This window comes from Solanum verrucosum, unplaced genomic scaffold (genome assembly GCF_900185275.1).
Source record: "Solanum verrucosum unplaced genomic scaffold, falcon-dt-bn FXZP01000115.1, whole genome shotgun sequence".
In the NCBI taxonomy this organism is placed as follows: Eukaryota; Viridiplantae; Streptophyta; class Magnoliopsida; order Solanales; family Solanaceae; genus Solanum; species Solanum verrucosum.
The window spans coordinates 1,238,100-1,253,731 of record NW_026020680.1 but is presented as its reverse complement, the minus strand read 5'-3'; the positions used below and the strand labels follow the sequence as shown (position 1 = coordinate 1,253,731).

General features: G+C 37.1%; 1 protein-coding gene across 1 annotated transcript; it reads right to left on the bottom strand.

The window, feature by feature from the left end:
- Positions 1-1,477: 1,477 nt before the first annotated feature.
- Positions 1,478-15,352, bottom strand: LOC125812252 (zinc finger BED domain-containing protein RICESLEEPER 2-like). The gene is made up of 5 exons (XM_049491772.1): positions 15,235-15,352; positions 4,586-4,662; positions 4,415-4,477; positions 1,602-3,690; positions 1,478-1,521 (listed from the first exon to the last, which is right to left on the bottom strand). Exons 1-5 carry the CDS (start codon positions 15,350-15,352, stop codon positions 1,478-1,480), a joined length of 2,391 nt encoding a protein of 796 aa, XP_049347729.1.
- Between the last annotated feature and the right edge of the window lie 280 nt (positions 15,353-15,632).

The following is a 15,632-nucleotide window of genomic DNA, read 5'->3' as shown; positions in this document are numbered from 1 at the left end:
AATGCAACATTGTATGACAAACACGAGAATACCAAACATGTATGCCAAACAAAAGAATACCAAAGAAATGTCAATTCAAGAGTAACCAAAGTTGGATAGAAGTGCATTTATCAGTTTTAAAAAAATCTGAACTGTTGGAAGAAAACATCAACAATAATAATTGAGAATAATACAACAATGTTAATTCTGATAAGCAAATTTAAGGCAAGTCTTTTTGTTATGCCCTGATGTACCACATTTACTACAAGTGACTTTACTCCTCTTGTATTTTCCATCGTTGAATCCCTTCTTCTGGTCGTTACTTGGTGGTCTGCCTGGTTGTTTCTTGCAATTGGTGGTAGCATTACCTCTTCCAAAATATGCGATGGAATATTCCAAGTGCTTTCGCAAGGCAATGGTTCTATTCGAATTGCATAAGTATCTTGAAAATTCTTATTACTATAATATAGGGGTGGGCGTTCGGTTCTTCGGTTCGGTTTAATCAAATTTTGGTTCGGTTCTTCGGTATTCGGTTTTAGAAAAGTGTGCACCATAGTTCATACCAAACTAGATCGGTTCGGTTCGGTTTTTTCTACTTCGGTTCGGTTTAGTTCTGTGTTTTTAAATCGGTTTTTCGGTGTGAATAAAAATAAAGAGGGAATATGATAAAATGTTAATAGTTTTTCAATATGATAAATTGTTTATAGCATAGATGCCATGTTGCTACTCCAGCAGCCAGCCAACAATATGCGACAGAATCAGCCATCAGGCAATCAACAAACATTCAAAACATGAGGCTGTCCAGGTCTACAAAGACTTGTCCAGTGTCCACACATTTTTTTAAAAAAAAAACACAACACCATCAAACAACACTATCTCTTTGGATACACGATTCAAATTTCAACACATTCAAAACATGAGGCTGAGCACATCCAGTTAACATCCAACAAACTAACATCAATGCAACAAATCAATGCAACAAAATAAATTTGTATAGCTGCTCCTGTGGCCAACCAACAAAATAACATCAATGCAACAAAATAAATCTGTGTAGCTAGTTAGCTACTCCAGCGGCCAGCCAACAAAATAACATCAATGCAAATTTTGTATAGTTGTTGCCTGCTAACATCAAGGCTCCAGCCAAAAGGCAACAACTATTTTTTTTACAAGCAAAGTAGCAATGGCAGACAACACTACCAGACTTTCCAAATGTTTCTAAAACATAAATCACAAAACTTAAAACACCACAAAACAGTAAACACAGTCACAAGTCACAACACCCTTCTTTGTTGTCTTGAACCACCACACAATGTTTTCAAAATCAAAACAAATGAGCGAGCTTTAGGAGATATGGTTGAACTTGAACCTAATAAAAAAATTAAACCAAAAGGAAGAAACTTAGATAGAAGTCAGAATATTTTAAGATTCAAAACGATATCTTATATCAAACAAATAAAGTATTGAAACTCACCATTAATAGAAAAAGAGCAAATTGTTATCATACGTCAACAATGCAAGAATCCCTTCCATTGTTTGCCATTTCTAAAGATAATTTAAACAAATGTCAAGCAACATAAATAAGTAGATTAGTTTTACAACACACAAACAATATGAAAACTCACCAAGTTCAAGTTTCTCAAGATATTCCAAACTTTCTTCCACACAAATAGAATTAGGCTCTTTTCTAAGCCAATCTTGAGCACAAACAAGAGATTGCACACATTTAGGAGTCAAAGAACTTCTGAATCGATCAAGAATACGCCCACCGGTACTAAATGCACATTCCGATGCGACACTTGAAATTGGAATAGCCAATACATCACGAGCTAACTCTGAAAGAATAGGAAATCTTGGAGCATTAACTTTCCACCAACTTAAAACATCAAAATCATCATGTTTAGGCTCTTGATCTTCTTTAAGGTATCTCTCCAACTCTGACTTAGCAGCCCCACTTCCACTATTTTCCTTTTGTTTCTTCATGTGAAGCTTAGTTCTCAAAGCTTTTGTTCTCGAATTTTGAGAACAAGAGCTAGATGAATCAGATAAATCCGATAAAGTAGATCTAGATGGAGATGATTGATATTGAGATTCTTTTGAATATTTTCTTAAATAATCTTCAAACAAAGTTTCCATATAAGCCTTCACTTGTTTATCTACTTTCTTTCCGTTTTCCTCCCCAAATAGTTCTTCAAGTCCAAAGCTAACATACACAAATTTATTGCGAGGATCTAACACAGAAGCAATATAAATCATTGAGTTCATCTTATCAGGAGTACCCCAATATTTCTTGAACTTCTTTATCATCCCATCAGCCATATTTTTCAAATTAAGATCTTCACTTGTAAGACACAATTTTAAGTATACATCAAGCTCACATATATCCTCAAAATGAACACTAGATGTAACATAATGTGAACCTGAAACCTTTATTGTAAGCTCATAAAATTTTTCAAGAAATTTTACTACACTTCTCACATTTGCCCAATCATCACATGCAAGTGTACCAGCAATACTTCCATCTTCACAAATATGAGTAGATAGATAAGTTTTAAAATGTTCATCAAAAAGATCAAACCTATCAAAGGCCTTTTCAAAGTTTTGTGTCGCTTCCAACATCAAGTAGGTAGAATTCCACCTAGTAGGCACATCTAGCGACAATGTTTTACTACAATCTATCTTTTGGACTTCACAACATTTCACAAAGTTTCTTGTTCTTGCCAGAGATGATCTAACATACCTCACCATTTGCCTAACCCGTTTGACAGAAATATCAATTTCCTTCAAACCTTCTTGCACAATTAGGTTAAGTATGTGAGCCATACATCTCATATGAAGATGATTGCCCTCCATTATGTTCGTTCCCCACATATCTAACTGCTTAGATAGTTCTGTAATCATAACACTATTTGAAGAAGCATTGTCAACGGTAACAGAAAACACATTATCCAAGTTCCAATCAAGCAAGCAATTACCAATAGCCTCTGCCATTTGTTCACCCTTATGACTAGAGATGGGGCAAAAATTTAGTATTCTCTTATGCAACACCCAATTTCTGTCAATGAAATGAGCAGTCAAACACATGTAATTTATTCTTTGCAATGAGGTCCATGTATCAGTGGTGAGGCAAATCTTTGGTTGTATTTCTCTAAAAGACTTTTTCAGATTGTATCTTAGTTCACTATAAAGTGCATAGCAATCCCTTGTTATTGTTCTACGAGAAGGAATTCTAAATAGAGGTTGGGCTTGACTCATAAACTTTTTAAAACCTTCCTTTTCTACAAAATCAAAAGGTAGTTCATCCATAATTATCATTTCAACTAAAGCCTTCCTAACTACTTCTTGTTCAAATTTCCAAAGTGGTGCACGTGCATTAGTAGACGAGAAATTTATCTTGGATTGAGAAGTAGTTTCAATAATAGACTTATAAATAGAGCACCTTGCTAAGTGTTGGTTCAATGCAGTTGTACCATTAATGGAAGTATATGTATGAAATTGGTGACAATACCTGCACTTCGCTCCACACATACCATTCTCAACAACCTTATCAAAATGATTCCAAACTTTGGATCTTGGTGCTATTTCTTTTCTTTTCTTTTTAGGTTGGGTGCCAACACTGCCACTGTCAAGTGAGTTATTGTCATTGCTATCATTGTTATTATTAGGTAAGTCATCACTTGAACCACCAACAACAATTCTATTGTCATTCTCCATCTGCAAAAAAAAAAAAAACTAAAGTAGTGAGCAAAAGAAAGATTTGTCGCTGCTGCCTGCTGCACTTTCTCCAAAACCCAATTCCCCTTTCATCCAAGATTCAGTTTTTCACAACACAGAAGAAGTTTTAGCATCGAAAATAGCTCCAATTTTGCAATCTTGCACAAATTCTACAAAAAATCTTGGTTCTATTCTTCATAAAGGGCAGCAAGTTCATGCCCAAGTAACTATAAATGAAATCAACAACGATGGTCCAAGAAATACGTACCATTTTTTGGCGTCGGCCGCCGGCGATGGTCTGAGGCGAGAAGAGTGAAGACTGAAGATTGATTACTGAAGTCACGGGACACAGCGGTCGGCGCTTTTCAATTGATGAGTTGAATTGAACTTTTGTTTAGTTTATTTAGACTTTAGAATTTGGGGCTTTAGGGTTCACTTTACTGTGTTTTATTACTTTGTCATATAAAAATTGAAATGGGTCACATGACTCACATTATTAACTAATTAAGTAATATAATTTAATTTAAAATTTATTTAATAAAACTTCGGTTCTTCGGTGCACCGTAGTTTTGGGACCCTTGCACCGAACTCCGAACCGAAGAACCGAACTTCCAAAAATAAAGAACCGACACCGAACCGAAACACCGAAGAACCGACACCGAAAAACCGAAATAATTCGGTTCGGTTCGGTTCGGTTTTTCAGTTTTTCGGTATTTATGCCCACCCCTACTATAATAGGAGAAACAATAATCTTCGCGGTGTTTGTTTCTGTATCTGATAGCTGCAACTGCATATGTACACCATCATTATGTACTAAAAAAGCACCACTATGAATGACACCAAAATCAGAATCACACCAAATACCTTATCAATCTAAAATATTCAACCAACATACAATTAATTTGCAAATCATCATTATGTACCAAAAAACACCACTCTGAATGACACTAATAATATCTGAATTACACCAAACTGGCAGACCATTATGTTCACAAATTAAAAACTATCACATTCACCAAATAACTTAACGATATTTTACCAATTAACTTACCAAAAACCATAATCAATAAAACTGGTTTCTACTCCTAACTTACAAACCATACAAAACAAACCAAAGAAAAAATACCCCAGAAACAAAAAAAACTCTGAATTGTTGAATAACAACAACAACCTATTTTGAAATTATGGTATTATATATTAGACCAATAAATACACCAACTCATACATCAGAGTATTATTTTGGTGTCATTTACCACATCACATACCTAAATCAATTTGTGGTAATTCACACAATCAGTTAAACCATACAATGTATTACACCAATCGACGTACCAAAAGTAATCTGACATTTAACCCAAAAATACACCAACACATTGATTAGAGTATTAATTTACCACCAATTTATAGAAACAAACATACCAGATTAAGTAAATGATCACATATGACCAATTTTTAAATTATTATCTACACCAATTCGGATAAATAAAATACACCAAAAAACTAATTATTTTTTTTGAAGTTAGATTTTATATATCAAATAATACAACTAAATACACAAAAATATGTACCTGAAATTTAACTTTAAGTTGGTATGTGTACACCATATCACATACCAAAAGAAACTATTGATAAAATTTGTTAACATTCGGCATGCAACATACCAATTAACCTAAAAAAAATTATAAAAAACTTATTCGACTCATCATATTACAACAAAAATCATATGATGTTGTTGTATTACACCAAAAACGTTAATATAAAACACGAATAAATACCAAAAAGAATTAAAACACAGATTATGTGAAAATCCTAATAATATTCCACAAACAATTGCTAAATCTTAATACCTATTTAATAATTAAACCTTTTACAGTTGCACCAGAACATTAACCAAAATTTTATGAATGTATATTCTACCAAATTCGACAAAACCAAAGGAATTACTGCCAAAAAGATTACCTGATGAGTCCCAACATCCACTGTGATGAATTAAAATTGAAAAATTATTGGTCTGCATATTTGATCGTTGATCTTAATTTGGAAGAGAAGTTTTATTTTTGTAGGAAACCTTTCTTTATGGGATATGATATATAACAAATTGGAGTAAATCAGGGAAAGTAAAATAATTAGAGAAATTTAAGGGATATGGATAATTGTGGCTGAAAAAGTTTTTAATTTTTTTTAAAATAAGAATTCCAGTTTTGAAAAAAAAAATATTGCTATTCAATTGAAAAAAAAAGTATTGCTATATTCATGTAATTAAAATTATTAAGTTGTATACATAAGTTTTTTGCCCTCTCATAAAACGCCTTGAGTGTTACCTCATTAAAAATCTTATTATAAAACTCGATGAATTTTTTTTTTATTAAAGAATAAAAGAGTACAGTGCGTATTATACTTTCTCTGATGAAGATCACGATTTATTTATTCAAGTTTTCGCATTCCAATCTTGTATTATCATCTTCTCATGTGTTGAAGTTGATAGGTAATTGGTGAATCAATTTGCAGGATTATCATTTGAACACACTTGTTGGACATCAATATTACTATTCTTTTGGAGATCATGAGTGAAGAATAATTTTGATGAAATATGTTTTGTTTTGTTTTCTTTTTATATAGTCACCTTTTAATTGGGCTATACATGCAACATTGTCTTCATATAAGATTGTTGGTACTTTTAGTGTCACACTTCGGGTCATATCTCCCTTTACTTGATTTATCTCATATAAGAATTATGAGAAAGCTTTCAAAAACTTGTAAATGCTTTGGGTATTTTGAATCCTTTGAAAATTTTCTTATAAAATCTGTCGAGTGACAATATCCATTAATATTTAAAGCATGACATCTTCTGGTGTCTAAACTGCATGTCAAATAAGCTTTATACTTATCAAGATGTATCATTCGAGTGATAATATCCATTAACATTTAAGGCATGACATCTCCTGGTGTCTCCACTGCAAGTCATATAGAGCTTTATGTCGTAGAACACAAATCCTCACAATCTTTTATAATATTGTGCATTACATCATATCAAAGACATCGTCAATGAGATATCATTTTGTATCGATTCATAATGAGACATAACTAATTGAGATCTCATCATTTCATTATTTTTAGATACCAAAACCTCTCTTGAGGATCATGAAGTGTTATGACATATGATTATTAAGAGCATGTTGTCTCCTTATTATGACATTTGCTCATATTCTTTTTAAGGGATTATTGCAATTGTAACTGATTGATCTTTCATGTTCCATGCATGTCATAGACGTTATCCTTTTAGAACATTAAATATGAACTTTTACAATTAAAATATGAGGTAAATTGTGAGTCACCAAATGCTTATAGTATTTGACCTGAATATCTTTTGAATGAAAATCATATATATATATAAATAAAGAGAATCCTAGGCCCGCCTACGTGGAGCCATCACAAACTATGATTTCCTTTTAATTTATTTATTTTCAAAAATAGTCTTTCCCTCTTCTCAGAAACCTTCACAACCATCACCACCATATTACAAAGTAAGCCTCCACCAAATCTTCCATATGTATAAATATCAGCCCCCCTTTTAACTTACTTAAGCAATTGATCGCCAGATAGGAATATTAGGCCAAACTTAGTTTAACCAACTGGTACCAGAATGAAATATTGGGCCAAACTACGTGAGTTAGTTGGCTCAGATGTATATATAACAGTTATACCTTGAGAATTTTCTTTTTAATTTTGGAATTGTGAATGGTTCTCCTTTAATCTTATGTATACTTGCATTGTTGCATGCATTAATCTACCATTTCTCCATAATCTTACTTTACCTTTGGTGATTTGATATTTTTTTTGGTCTAGGAGTGGTACAATATAGATTGAAGGTCAATGTCATTTATTAGAGCTTTGAATTGATATATGAAGTACACATTGTTGGATTTTAAAAGGTGTGAAATAAATATGAAGAGTTGTTACTTTCATGAAAAGTGGCAACTTTCATGAAAAGTTGTTAACTTTATGAAAAGTTGCGACTTTTATGAAAAGTTGCAACTTTTATGAAAGTTGTGACTTTTATGAAAGGTTGTGACCTTTCCGAAGGGTTGTAACTTTTCCAAAGAGTTGTGATCTTTCCGATAAGGCACAATAAATATTTGTTCACACTACCCTTTGTAAATCTGTGAACTAGTTCGGCACAGATTTACTAGGAGTTTATTAGCGACTTTATGGAGATTGGATTTTTGTTTGGGTGACAAATGGAGATGCGTGGAAGATTTTGCGTTGTTGTGTGGGGCTAGATTGTTCAAGTTATGGTAGATGACTTATGGATGCACAAAGGTATGGACCTATAGTTCTACATGGTTATTGAGGATTTCAAGGGGAGTCAGCCGACTCTATTGATGGGACTACACACATTGTTATGATGCGTTACATAGACATTGGTGAATAGAGGTTATGAGCTTATAGTATATATAATTATTGGAGTGACTAAGGATTTCTCTGAGTTTTGGCATGAGGTTTGTGATGATACGGAATGGTAGTTGAAAAATGGTATGTGAAAGTTTGCATGAACTTGACTGTGGGGTGATTTAATAGAGATCTTAATTGGAAGGTACTATAAGATTTGAAATTAGTGCTATCAACCTTAGGAGGGGACCGTATCTGTCATGAAATGCTTGGAAAGTGAGGGAGCCATAGTTCAAAATTTTTGGAGGTGACAATGTGTTTGCTAAGAAGACTTTGATACTAGTGACGATATGAGAGTAAGGTAAATGGTCTAAGTGATTATGATATTTTGTTAATAATGATATTGTGAGCTTCAGTGGAATAATGTGAAGAGTATGTGGGGTTGCATCTCCTTTGACTAGATTGACTCGGCAGAGTGTGAGTTTTCAATGGTCTGATGAGTGTGAGAAGAGCTTTCAAAAGCTCAAGACCTTGTTGACTTCGACTCCTATTTTGACTTTACCCGAAAAGGGTGTGGACTTCACTGTTTATTATGATACTTCTAGAGTCAGGTTAGGTGGTGTTCTGATGCAGAAGGATAAGGTGATTGCATATGCTTCTAGGCAGTTGAAGACCCATGAGAGAAACTTTCACGCCCCGAGCCTACACCCTGGGCGGGACCGGCACTCGCAGACCATTGCTGGCCCCAAGTGAACCCTTGGCCTGACTTTCTTCACTCAGCAGAAGCCTAACTCAACAGAATAACTTAAAGTAATGCAAGTTTACACAACAACTTAACTTATAAGAGTCTAGCCACAAGGGCATCTCGAATCTCAAAATAGATATTTACATATATACATAGAAGAGAGACTCAAAACTAACTGACTGACTGTCTATGAAGCCTCTCATATACTGAGATGGATGTTGGGACAGACCCCGCAACACCCTAATAGAACAAAACTAAGTACACAAAATAATTGAGTCCTCCGGAATGCAAGGAGGCTCACCACTGACTCTGGAGTGCTCAGCTAGATCAACGACGTGCAGGATGCTGATTCGGGGTACGTGTAGCTAAATCATAACAAGATGCAGGCCAACTGACATCAGTACATGGAATGTACGAGTATGCGAGCTGGAAAGCTGAACCACAACTTAAGCTTGAACGGAGTACAAGAGAACACTTACCTTGACTCTGTTTGACTCATGAACAACTAAACTCAAATATGTAAAGCAATAAGACACATGCAATACATAATTAGCTTGTAAAATAGTGTAAACAACTTAACTCGTTAATGATAAAATAATAACAAACTCAACTTTAATTATTTAAAGTAATATAACCTTTGTGGGAGGTTCTTTAACCGACAACCACCACTATGAGCCCTAGTGATGATACAACGTCTTACCTCACGTTGCTCGAGGACCATCCTATACCTTGCCGTGATATAGGACCTTACTTTTGCTTAGTGGATCCACTAGCCTAATCTTACGTGATCATTTAAAAAGAATGATACGTCAAGTCCCATGTTGGCGCATGGTTCTTATGGAGAGTTAAGTTAATATGAACTCGTGTCCCCAATTCGGTGCTCAATACTACTCCCAAAAATACTTTGGCTCATGCTTTTAAATTAACTTCTTTCTTTGATTGAGATAATTACTCAAAACTTAGCCCAAAAGCTCTTTTGGAAAACATGGTTCCTTTCTTACTTAAATGTAAAAACATTTAGAGACTCCTTTGGGAAGTACATAGTTCTCTAATAACTTTGGAGAAATGGACGCGACTTTATGCTCTTGTCTTAGCTTGAAACTTGAGACTCTTTACTTAGATTGAGACCCTATACCCTTTTCTTGTCTTGAAACTCTTTACTTAACTTGGAACTCTAAACTCTTTACTTGACCTAAAACTTGAAGCGACGTTAAGATGTTCAATAACGACTCTTGAAAAGCTTTAAAGACTTGCTTGAACTTACTTCTTGACTTGATTCTAACTTCCCTTGACTTTGATACTAACTCGCCTTGAATTCAAGACATATAATCACATGTTTATAGATGAGTTCGGGAGGTTTAAATGTACATTTGAGCGTTGGAAACAGCTAGGAAACATAGGTATAATACCTAGGAACATGCATGAGAAAGTGTGAAAGAATGGGGGAAACTTGGCGCCCTTGGAACTCTGCAAGGCGCTGCCAGCCCTCGAAGGTCAGAGGTCACCTGCTGGCGCTCTGAGTGGCGCGCCGCCCCAAGGGGAAAACCTCAGAGCCCCTTTTGGGGCGCGACGCGCCGACCCCTTGCCCAGAAAACTCGACTTTTCTCCCCTTTTTCTTCAACTCTAAACCATCCTTACTTCAGTGGATTTAACCCCAAACACTAGGGATCATCAATATCTCAACATACAATAGATTTCAACTCAAGAACACAACCAAATCATGTCTCACAACCAACAAGAACTTCAACAACACAATCAACAACATCAACAACAACTAACAACTTCAACGACATATCCAATCCTTTCTCAAATCATAAAATGAGCTTGGTGTGTGGGGGAAAGGATCAACCCACACAAATAACTCACATACCTTGATAGGGATCACCCCGACGATTTCCACGACGGAACTTTGACGGAAACTAGTTGATCTCCTCTTTTTCTCTTCTTCTTCTCCTTCTTCTCTTCTTCTTCTCTTCTTCACTCTCAACCCTAGCTTTCACTCTCTTAAAATGGAACAAAATTATCCAAGTATCAGCCTAACTCAACAATATAACCTCAAAAGAAATAGCTAGGGAAAAGACCAAAATGCCCTTAATTTTCCGGACAGATTTCCCTGCCAACTGCCCAACTTCTAAAAGGCATAACTCACTCATACAAACTCGGAATTGAGCAAACTCGGTGGCGTTGGAAAGATCACTCCACAAGCTTCACAACCATAACTGGAAATACTCCTAAATCATCCTGAGATGGAAGTTATGACTGCTCAAAGTTGGCCAAAAATTCATTTTTTTTCCACACTTGGCCAAAATTTTCCAGATTTTCAAATTCCTTCCAAAAATTAAAAATTTCCAATTCTAAGCCTTTTCTTAGTTATTTCAACTTACCAGATGTTACAATATCTCCCCCTTGGGAACATTCGTCCTCGAATGAGGTTACTCTTACAAGGCTAAGGGTGCAACAACAACTCAAACACCCAACAAGCAACTATGCAAACACAACGACAACCACAACATGCTCATTATAATTAAAAGAGCACTAAGAAGGAAATTAGTACCTTAATCTGTGTTTCCTCCGGATTCAAAGAGATGTGGATATCTCTTCTTCATGTCCTCTTCGGCTTCCCAAGTAGCTTCCTCAACAAATTGGTTCCTCCATAGGACCTTTACTGAGGCTACATCTTTTGTTCTCAACCTACGAACTTGACGATCTAAAATCTGAATAGGCACCTCCTCATAAGATAAGTTATCCTTGATCTTAATACTTCCAGTCGGTAGGATCAATGAAGGATCGCCTATGCACTTCTTCAACATGGAGATGTGAAATACTGGATGAACCGCTTTTAGTTCCTGTGGTAACTCCAACTCATAAGCAACATTGCCAATTCTCTTGGCTATGCGGTAAGGTCCAATATATTGGGGACTAAGTTTCCCCTTCTTACCAAACCTCATAACCCCCTTCATCGGTGAAACCTTCAAATAAACCCAATCATCTACTTCAAACTCTAACACCCTTCTCCTAACATCAGTGTAGGATTTCTGGCAACTCTGTGCCGTTTTCAACCTTCCTTAAATCACTTTCACCTTCTCCATAGCTTGGTGAACTAAATCTGGTCCTATCAACTGTGCTTCACCAACTTCAAACAATCCAATATGAGATCTACATCTTCTCCCATAAAGAGCTTCGTATGGAGCCATCTAGATGCTAGAGTGATAACTATTATTGTAGGCAAACTCAATGAGAGGTAGGTGATCATCCCAATTGCCTTTGAAATCGATCACACAAGCTCTCAACATATCTTCTAGAGTCTGAATAGTACGATTTGCTTGCCCATCAGTCTGAGGATGAAAGGCAGTACTCAAGTTCACCTTCAAACCCAAGCCTTTCTGAAACGATTTCTAGAACTGTGCAGTGAACTGTGCACCTCTATCCGAAATAATAGAGATTGGGACTCTGTGAAGTCTCACGATCTCTTGAACATACAGCTTGGCATAATCTTCTACTGAATTGGTAGTCTTTACCGGTAGAAAATGGGCTGACTTTGTCATTCTGTCGACAATCACCCAAATAGAATCATGCTGTCTGCGAGACCTTGGCAACCCTGTGATGAAATTCATATTGATCATCTCCCACTTCCATTCTGGAAGTTCTATCCTCTGAGCTAAACCACCGGGCCTTTGGTGTTCAACTTTCACTTGTTGGCAATTTAGACACTTAGCAACAAACTCTGCAATGCCCTTCTTCATGCCATTCCACCAATAGACTTCACGCAAATCACGATACATCTTGGTGGAACCCGGATGAATAAAATATCTGGAGCTGTGAGCTTCCTCCATAATCCTCTCTTGGAGTCCATCTACCATAGGTACGCACAATCTACCTTGATATCTCAAAACACCATCTCCCCCTTGTTCAAAAGCTAATACTCTTTGCTTTTGAACATTTGCCTTCAACTCAAGCAAAATGGGATCTTGATCTTGTTTCTCTTTCACTTCTGACACTAGTGATAACTCGGCCCCTGCTCGTCACTTCTATTCCTCCTTCTGCGGAATCTGTAAGTCTGACTCCCAGACATGCCAGTCTGTGCATATCTTTTGCTAACTCTCTCCTTCCTTCTTCAATATGGGCGGTGCTACCCATAGACAACCTGCTCAAAGAATCAGCAACAACATTAGCCTTACCTGGGTGGTAGAGAATACTCAGGTCATAGTCCTTGAGTAATTCTAACCACCTCCTCTGTCTGAGATTAAGCTCTTTCTAAGTAAACACATATTGAAGGCTCTTGTGATCAGTGAATATGTCGACATGCACACCATACAAGTAATGACACCATATCTTCAAAGCAAACACCACCGCCGCTAACTCTAAGTCATGGGTTGGGTAATTCTTCTCGTGAACTTATAACTGTCTGGAGGCATAAGCTATAACCTTGCCATTTTGCATTAAGACACAACCCAAACCAATTCTAGATGCATCACAATACACCACAAAACCTTGAGTACCTTCTGGTAACGTCAAAACTGTAGCTGTAATCAACCTCTGTTTCAATTCCTGAAAGCTTTTCTCACAAGCTTCAGACCATTGAAATTTCATTGTCTTCTGAGTCAACTTTGTCAAAGGAGATGCAATAGACGAGAACCCTTCAACAAACCTTCTATAATAGCCAGCTAATCCCAAAAAACTCCTAATTTCAGTTGGAGATGTGGGTCTAGGCCAATTCTGCACTGCCTCAATTTTTCGAGTGTCAACTTTAATTCCATCACCGGACACAATGTGGCCTAAGAACGCCACAGACTTAAGCCAAAACTCACACTTAAAGAACTTGGCATACAACTCCTTGTCTTTCAGAGTCTGAAGAACTGTTCTGAGATGATTAGCATGATCTTCTTAATTCCTTGAATAAACTAGTATGTCATCAATGAAGACGATAACAGACGTATCTAAATAAGGTTTGAAGACTCTATTCATCAGGTCCATGAAAGCTACCGGTGCATTTGTCAAACCAAATGACATGACTAAAAACTCATAATGACCGTACCGGGTCCTGAAAGTTGTCTTTGGAACATCACACTCTCTTACTCTTAACTGATGATAGCCTGATCTGAGGTCAATCTTCGAAAAACAAGTGGCACCCTGAAGCTGATCGAAAAAATCATCAATCCTCGGAAGAGGGTATTTGTTCTTGATGGTAACCTTATTCAACTGGCGGTAATCTATACACATCCTAAGGGAACCATCTTTCTTCCTCACAAACAAAACCGGAGCACCCCAAGGTGAGACACTCGGTCGAATGAAACCCTTTTCTAGGAGATCTTTCAACTGCTCTTTCAACTCTTTCAACTCTGCTGGTGCCATTCTATATGGCGGAATAGAGATAGGACGAGTATCTGGAATGAGATCTATGCCGAAATCTATTTCTCTCTCAGGAGGAATTCCGGGTAGATCATCAGGAAAAACTTCTGGAAACTCTCTTACTACATGAATTGACTGAAAAAGAGGTATCTCAACACTAGAGTCATGAACTCGGACTAAGTGATAGATACAACCCTTTGAAACTAACTTTCTTGCCTTAAGGTACGAAATGAAACGACCCTTAGGCACTATTGAACTATTTCTCCACTCTATGACCGGCTCACTTGGAAACTGAAACTTGACCACTCGAGTTCTACAATATATCGATGCATAACAAGCATGAAGCCAATCCATACCTAGAATGACATCGAAATCTACCATGTCTAACTCAATCAAATCAACCATGGTGCTCTTGTGATTGATAGAAACAGGACAATCACGATAGACTCTTTCTGCTAGAATAGACTCCCCAACAGGTGTAGAAACACAAAAGGGTTCACAAAGTCTTTCAGGAAGAACATCAAACTTACTTGCAACATAAGGAGTCACAAAAGATAAACTTGCTTCTGGGTCTAGCAAAGCATACACATCAAAAGCAAAGACTTTAATCATACCGGTGACAACATTTGGAGAGTTCTCTTGCTCATGACGACTGGTGATTGCATGGAGGCGATTTGCTCCTCCGCATGTACTAGAAGTAGCTCCTCTAGGTGCCGCCCTGTCTGGAGGAGCAACTGAAGAGGATTGGGACCTACTGCCCAAATTTCCGCTACTTTGCTTATTCTTAGGACACTTCTTCATGAAGTGACCCTCTTGTCCACACTTAAAACAACCTGTCTGGCCATCCCGACACTTACCCGGGTGGGTTCTACCACACCTAGCACATATAGGAAACAAACTACTTCATTGTGCCACACTACCTGAGGACTGTGCTGGTCTAGCCTTGAAGTCCTTCGAATTCTGGCCATTAAATTCACCTTTGTATCTGGGTGCAGGTGCTCTAGTAGATGATGGAGCAGGTCCGTTTTGCCTTTGCTGAAAAGAGGAACGGTTTGAATTACCTTTCTGCTGCCCGGACTCATTACCGGTTTTGACTCTCTTACTTCTGAACTCTTCTCTGTCCCTCAGCTTCTCATCCTCAACCTGTTGTACGTAGACCATTAACCTGGATATGTCCATGTCCCCGATAAGCATTGCAGCCCTACCTTCCTTACTTGACAACCGAGACAGCCCAGCAACAAACAAGCTCATTCTATTTCTCATATCCGCCACCATCTCCGGAGCATAGCGGGATAATTGTGTGAACTTCAGACTGTACTCTTGGACACTCAAAAACTCCTGCTTAAGTGTGAGGAACTCACGTACCTTGGCCTCCCTCAACTCTCGAGGAAAGAAATGCCCCAAGAAAGTTTCCTCAAAACGGGCCCAACTCGCAGGTGGTGCATTCTCAGCTCTGCCC